The sequence below is a fragment of the Aquila chrysaetos genome, chromosome 22 (assembly GCF_900496995.4).
Source record: "Aquila chrysaetos chrysaetos chromosome 22, bAquChr1.4, whole genome shotgun sequence".
Classification (NCBI taxonomy): domain Eukaryota; kingdom Metazoa; phylum Chordata; class Aves; order Accipitriformes; family Accipitridae; genus Aquila; species Aquila chrysaetos.
Genome location: NC_044025.1, coordinates 7,668,774 through 7,676,479, shown reverse-complemented (window position 1 = coordinate 7,676,479; position 7,706 = coordinate 7,668,774). Strand labels below are relative to the sequence as shown.

General features: G+C 47.1%; 1 protein-coding gene across 1 annotated transcript; it reads left to right on the top strand.

The window, feature by feature from the left end:
• The first annotated feature begins 426 nt into the window (after positions 1-426).
• Positions 427-7,604, top strand: CCNG1 (cyclin G1). Its single transcript, XM_029998506.2, has 7 exons — positions 427-644; positions 1,360-1,623; positions 2,720-2,973; positions 3,563-3,641; positions 3,722-3,820; positions 5,164-5,358; positions 6,026-7,604. Exons 2-6 carry the CDS (start codon positions 1,360-1,362, stop codon positions 5,353-5,355), a joined length of 888 nt encoding a protein of 295 aa, XP_029854366.1. The 5' UTR covers positions 427-644; the 3' UTR covers positions 5,356-5,358; positions 6,026-7,604.
• The last annotated feature ends 102 nt before the right edge of the window (positions 7,605-7,706 follow it).

The window sequence follows — 7,706 nt, the reverse complement described above, 5'->3', positions numbered from 1 at the left end:
GACTCCTACGAGGGCCCGGGCGCACGCTCAGCAAGCTTTCGGCTTCCAACGAGGGGCCGTCCCGAGCCCCTGGCAGCCCCGGGCGCGGGGCGGCCGCACCTCACCGCCGCCGTTACCACAGGCTGCGGCCCTCGCGCTCGGAGAAGGCCGGCGCAGCGCGGGAACGCCGCGAGGGCCCGGTCCCCGCGCTCTCCGGCCCGCCTGGCGCCTCGAGGGCGAGGGAAGGAGCCGCGCGCGCCTCGAGATGAGGCGGGCGGCGCTGCGCTGCGCAGAGGCGCCGCCAGAGGCCGCCACCGGGCCGGCCCCACCCTGCCTGTCTCTTAGCGACGGCGCTCCGCCCCTTCTCGCCATTCGCGCCCCGTGATTGGCCTTGCTGGAGGTCTATCACTCACTCAGCCCCGCCCCCCGTGCCGGGCGGAGTGGAGCCCGGGGGCGGGGCGGGACGGGACGAGAGGAGAGGAGCGGAGGGGAGCGGAGCCGACTGGCTGTGGGGCGGCGGCTGCATGGCGTTCTCCCGGTGGTCGCTGGTGCCCGAGGAACCGGGCAGCGCTTTGGCGTGATCCCTCGGCGCCGCTATCGCTTGCGGGTCGCACCGGCTCGGAGCCCCCCTCCGCGAGAGAAGGGAGCGGAGCGACAGCGACAAGGTAAGGGCGCGGGGCCGGGCCCCACCGGCGGCGGGTCTGGGCCCCTCCGTCCCGCCGACGCAGCTCCAGGCCCCTCCGGCCGGCCGGCGGAGCCCCTTGCGGCGGCAAAGGGCAGGCCCGGGCACGTCCCGGGCAGGCGGCGCGTGCGCGGTGCGCGGCCCCGCTGGGCCCGGGCCGGGGGGGCGGGCGGGCGGTCGGTCGCTGCGGGGCTTGCCGGGCGCCTTCGCCTGGGATTACCGGGGTCCGGCCGGCCCCGGCTGTGAAGCCCCCGGGGCCGGTGCTGGTTCAGCCGCGGTGCCGGTCGGCCCCCGAGGCGGGCGGCGTAGCTCCGGAGCTGGAGCTGGGGAGCGTTACTCCGGTGGGTAGGAGGGTGGCTGCGCCCGCCCCAGCCGCCCGGCTGAGGGGCCCGGTGGGGCCCCGCTCGCTCCGAACGGCGGGGAGCTTCGCTGCCCGCGCAGCAGGCGGTGTGTGACCGTCTGTCCGGTCACCGGCGCTGCGGGCCGGGCGCTGATGCCGCCGGTGTGTGCCCGAGCTGATGCGTCCGTTCCGAGCGTCACACAGGGGCTGCTAATTGACAGAAGTACTTAGACTTACGAATGAGTAGTTTGCACACCTACGGAGAAAGGGAAGTTTCAATCTTTGCTTTAGAGGCAACTGTAACTTTGATTTTTCCTTTCTAGCTGTTTGATACGCTTAGATTTGTTTCTGGTTACAGATGATCGAAACGCTTGTAACCACCGAAGCGCAGGAACTGCTGTACCAGCTCACGGCCCTGTTGGAACAGGAGTTAAGATGTCAGCCAAAGGCCTCTGGCCTGAGACTAATTGAATCCGCTCACGATAATGGCCTCCGAATGACTGCAAGGCTGCGAGACTTTGAAGTGAAAGACCTCCTCAGCTTAACTCAATTCTTCGGCTTCCATACAGAGACGTTTTCACTAGCTGTGAACTTCTTAGACAGATTCTTGTCAAAAATGAAGGTAGGGCTTTTTATAAGCTCTCAGTCATTAGCTTCTGCTCGTCGCAACTTTGTTCTTATTATAAGTTAGAACATCTTGGGTTTAGATGGCTAAAGGTTAAGCTCCTTCCAGAGATTCTGATTGTGCAAGAGCTAAAGAATGGATTTCCCTGTTCAGATTTTAGTATTGTTAAGAAAGCTGTTCCCTCTGGAGAAGAGAAGGAAGAGGGCATCAGTTTCAACTTGCGGATGCCCATAGGCTTGGAAATGCAGGCCGTATTAATGGGTTAGATCAAGACAGATTGTCTTGCTTGTTGCATGTATACAAGAACATCTTAAATTACTTCTTATTTTACTGCTGTTTCAACCTACCCATAAGCCTCATGTATATCAAGAGGCTTGATGCTGTTCAGCACTCAGAATCTGGTAAAAAATTTTGTTAGCGCTCCATTCTAATGTGCATATGTGGCATGCTGACCTGGGTTGGTTTTAATAGTCTAACGAGACAGGATTGCCACTATACTATTTGGTCAAGAACAAAAGCTTGTTTTCCTTGTGTGTTAAAACAAAAATGAGAAAGCTAGATGGAGCTGATAGGAAAATGATGATTTGAAAGACTTCTGAATCCAAAATAAGCAGTAAAAATGGGGACTGTAATGCCTACGGAATAAAATAAGGCAGTTTCTATATATGTATGTACATACATAAGCGTGTGTGTATATATATATAAAAGAATAAAAAAAAAACAAATTTTTTTTTGCATAAGCCAGTATGTACAACACTTTAAGTCCTAAAAGCTTCTGATTAGGCTATTGTAGAACCTCATTAAGAAACCAGTTCTACCTCAATCAAAATATATTGTTCTGCAGTCTCGCTTTTTAGATGAATGAGGCAGAACTTGTAGTGTGTAGTGGTCTTCTCATTCAGTTAAATAAAGATAAGAATTTAAGTAGATAAAAGACTGATTTCTTGATCTTCAAAATACAGAACAACCCTCCCCACACCCCATAATTTTTTCCTAAAATACACTGGTGCCTATACAGTTTGGTACTTACATGTTGAAATGGCTGATCAAAGGCCTTCCTCTTTGAAAGTAACAACAATTTACTTTTGTTTAGGTACAGCCTAAACACTTGGGCTGTGTTGGACTCAGCTGCTTCTACTTGGCTGTGAAGGCATCAGAAGAAGAGAGAAATGTTCCCTTAGCCACTGACTTAATTCGAATAAGCCAGTATAGGTTCACTGTTTCCGACATGATGAGAATGGAGAAAATCATATTGGAGAAGCTGTCTTGGAAAGTCAAAGCTACAACAGCCTTCCAATTTCTACAACTATATCATTCGCTCATTCATGAGAATTTAAGCTGTGAAAGGTAAAATATCTAATACTTATTTTGCTATGACTGCATATGATCAGGAAGCCTATGTAGAAAAGTAAGCAGGGAAATTGCTCGACTAATTGGCCTTTCTATACTTAAAAAACCCACAAACTTTCTCCCTTACTGGTAAATATCATACATATGGATATCTATGGTTTCCTATTTTAATTTTAAATGTTTGCCTAAAGTGATCTGAAGAGTATTGCTCTCTGAGCCGAAAACAAAAAGTGCTTAATAATGATGGTATAATAAATCTCTGCTTACACTGCACTAAGTATTGCCTCATTGCAAAGATTTCAAAATCTGGCTTAGAAAGAGATTCCTTTCACTAGTAAGCATTAAAATTCCTTGTTAGTAAGCCTATTTTGACAATGCAACTCTCCCCAATGTAACACAAGATTTATTTTTGGCATTAGGACTGCCAAAACTGAACACCTGTTTGACTGTAACCCTAGAACCTCTGGGACAAATGAGGTCTTTGTATAGATAATGGACATTCTCACTGCTTCTCTGAGTTCCCAGGGTGGTGCTGCCTTGATCAAGCTTGCGTTCTTCTACATTCGTTCATCTGTTTTTATTATAGGAGAAAATACCTCAATTTTGAGAGGCTTGAGACCCAGCTCAAAGCATGTCACTGCAGAATCATGTTTTCAAAAGCCAAGGTAAACGTCTTGAAAGCTCAGATGATGAGACTACTGAAACTTAACAAAGCAGTGTTTAAAAACTTTTTCTCTCTCTCCAGCCTTCTGTCTTGGCACTGTCTATTATGGCACTAGAGATAGAAGAACAAAAACTACTGGAGTTGACAGAGGCATTGGAATTTCTGCAGTTGCATTCCAAGGTATGTATAGATAAAGTTTCAGGGGAGGAAGGAAGAAAAAATGCATGCAAGGGCCTATACAGTGGGGAAGGAGGAGGTCCATTGGCATACTGGTTTCTTTTGTGGCTTTGTTGAGTTGTTTTGGGTTTTTTTTTCCATTTGGCTTGCCATCTTTGGCTTCCTATCTTATGTGAAGAAGCTAAAAGTACATCTATGAATGTGGTGGGTTGACCCTGGGTGGACACCAGGTGCTCACCAAAGCTGCTCTATCACTCCCCTCCTCAACTGGACAGGGGAGACAAGATATACAGAAAGGCTTGTTTGTGGGTTGAGATAAGGACAGGGAGAGATCACTCACCAATTACTGTCACGGGCAAAACAGACTTGACTTGGGGAAAATTAATTTAATTTATTACCAATCAGTCCAGAGTAGGGTAATGAGAAATAAAAACTAAATCTTAAAACACCTTTCCCCCACCCCTCCCTTCTTCCTGGGCTCAACTTCACTCCCAATTTTTTCTAACTCCAACCCCCCAGCAGCACAGTGGGACGGGGAATGGGGGTTACAGTCAATTCACCACACGTTGTCTCTGCTGCTCCTTCCTCTTCAGGGAGGGGACTCCTCACACTCTTCCTCTGCTCCAGCTTGGGGTCCCTCCCAAGGGAGACAGTCCTCCATGAACTTCTCCAACCTGGGTCCCTCCCACGGGAGACAGTTCTCCATGAACTGCTCCAGTGTGGGTCCCTTCCACGGGCTGCAGTCCTTCAGGAACAGACTGCTCCAGTGTGGGTCTCCCATGGGGTCACAGGTCCTGCCAGGAGCCTGCTCCAGCGCGGGCTTCCCACGGGGTCACAGGCTCCTTCAGGCACCCACCTGCTCCGGCGTGGGGTCCTCCCCGGGCTGCAGGTGGAGATCTGCTCCACCGTGGACCTCCCTGGGCTGCAGGGGGACAGCCTGCCTCACCGTGGTCTTCACCATGGGCTGCAGGGGAATCTCTGCTCCGGCGCCTGGAGCATCTCCTCCCCATCCTTCTTCACTGACCTGGGGGTCTGCAGAGTTATTTCTCTTACATGTTCTCACTCCTCTGGCTGCAGTTGCCGTTGCGCAGGGTCTTTTTTGCCCCTTCTTAAATCTGTTATCCCAGAGGTGCTACCACTGCCGCTGATGGGCTCGGCTTCGGCCAGTGGCAGGTCTGTCTTAGAGCCGGCTGGCATTGGCTGTCGGACGTAGGGGAAGCTTCTAGCAGCTTCTCATAGAAGCCACCCCTGTAGCCCCCCCCAGCTACCAAAACCTTGCCATGCAAACCCAATGAAATAAGGATTTAATGAGTTATTAACATAAGAGATTCTGTCTTGCTATTTAGATAAACAACAGAGATTTGACCTTCTGGAAGGAACTGGTGTTAAAGTGCCTTACAGAATATTCCTCGAGCAAGTGTTCCAAACCAAATGTCCAGAAATTAAAATGGATTGTGTCTGGACGCACAGCACGGCAGCTTAAACATAGCTACTACAGAATAACACATCTTCCTACAATTCCAGAGACCAGCTCATAATAGGTAACTCCTTGAAAAATCAACTTCTGATAATGTAGAAGTAATTAGCTGTTAACTACTTCAAAGTTTCTTATTCTGTATAGGTAACCTCTTGAAGACATGTACCATAAACATAGTAGGCCTGTCATAGAGGCTGGTCTATTCTCGTGTTCATGCTTGAGCCAGTGCTGTACCTAAAGAAGTGGCAACCTAATATATGAATGTTGGAGAAAGCTGATCCTCTGGTGTGCTGTGGGAGCAGATGTGTGTTCTACAAACATTGGGACCTCATTCAAACTAAAATGTGGAGTAAAACTGGGAAAAAGTTAGAGAAAAAACTTGGCTTGCTCCTATCCTAAAAAGAATTGGCTAAGAGAAAACAGCCTATTAGAATGAGTTTCTTGTAATCGTTCACTTAAACCACTTAAAAGGAAGACAGCTTTATACAAGTAGAACTGTATAACTGTCTGTTTAGTAAAGTCTAAAAACGGTAATTCAGTTACTCGTATTACTGTTGTTTTACTCTGTAGAAATTGTGAACTACTTCCTTATCTAGACTTTAAGTCCAAAAGCTACATATTTTCTGTAACAGCTGTCTTGCTGTTCGTCTTGCTATATTAAAGTCTGATGCTTTGTTTGGCTCTTGTAGAAAGCCCTTCAGTTGACTGTTATTTTTATTTTTGTTTTACAGGAGTACAATAAAATGAGGAGAGAACCATCCTGTGACCTTGTTAACAGACACATGAATATCTGAGAAACAAAGTCTGAAACATGATCTTAATAATGAAGAACTCAACTCATGGAAAGAATATGTAACATTTCAGACTAAAGATCATTCCAGCAAATATGTTCTTTTCATGATGATTACAACAATATTCAGTGTCAGTTTTCAGTCTTGTTTGTTAGACTGTTTACTGTTCGGTGAAATACCACAATACTGATACAAGGAATTTTAACACCTTATAGTTTGTAGAGCAGCTTGTATAGTCTAACCTTGGTTTACTGTAACTGCAGGTGAATTATATATTTAATTTTTAAAAAATGGTTCACTTTCCAAAGATTACGTGACACTAGGAAAACATCATGTGCAGTAGCACAGTGCTCCAGTGTCTCAATCAAACTAAAGACTAATCCCGCTCAATACTGACGACAATAGCAAATGTCTGTCAGTCCACCTGACGGGCTGTTTGGGCAGTGTCACATGTCTGCATGTTCCTGCTGGGCAGGGCACTGGCCTTCTACCACAGAAACATTAAAAAGTAGGCGATGTGATACCCACTGAACACGTCAAGTCGCTAGAGCAGGAGGAAAGAGAAACCTTATTTGATTGCCTTATAAAAGGTAGGCAGTAACTTCAGTATTTTGTAGGAGGTGTAGTTTACTGAGATTTACGAATTATTTCATAGAGTGTAAAAACCTCATGATACCTAATAAGGGCTGAGGGAAAGTACTGGGTCACCTGCCCCAAATCTGACATCAGTTTTCCAAAGTTTCACTGTACAAGAGGTAAATGTTGATTATGAACAGGTGCATTTTTACAGGCACAGTAGGAGCAGGGCTAATGTCCCATCTTGCCCTGTATGTAGGAGCAATCTAGTTGAGAAACACTGAAGAGTGCTTCAACTCTGATCTCTTTAATGGTAAGCTTTGTAAAATACAACTGTTTTTTCTGAAGACCAGATCAGTACTTGAGGCATATCATGCTTCTGGTGCTAATAAGGAAGTGAATAATAAGAATGTGTTATTGTATGTAAGCTGAATAGAGGTGTTGGGGGGAATGTTGCTAATGACCTCTTCAATTCTGCGTCACTGTGGAGCAGAGGCTGTTAGCAATAGGCTGTTAATAACTGATTGCCATATGAACCGACTCAGTGGAGAAGAAGAGATCAGAATGTTCTGAATATAGTGTGGGCTTAGATGTTAGCCAACCAACCCATTCTCCTTTAGGGTAATAGCTGAGGGGGAAACCACTCTTTGCATATCTCAAACTAGTTAAACCTTTCACAGAAGACTTTGTACCAAAGCTCTATATGGGACAAATCAAGCCTTTTCATGAACTCATGGGAGTGATTGCACCGCAAAACATGTAATTGGGTTTTGCATCTGCCAGTGCTATCTATCTGCATTGTGCTGGCCTGGGAAAAGCATACAAATGATTTGGACAAAGGTGTGGTCAGCCTACTAGGAGAGATGGAGAAGATTTAATGTGCAATTCTAGTTGTCATGTCTCAAGATATATACCTTTCAATTAAACATTGAAATGTGCTTAACTGAGTAACTTTTTTCCTGTTTGTTATAAAACATCTTAGTAGGAAGCCTATCAAGTGACTTACATCAGAACAGTACCTGGAAAACTTCCAGGCAGGAGGTGA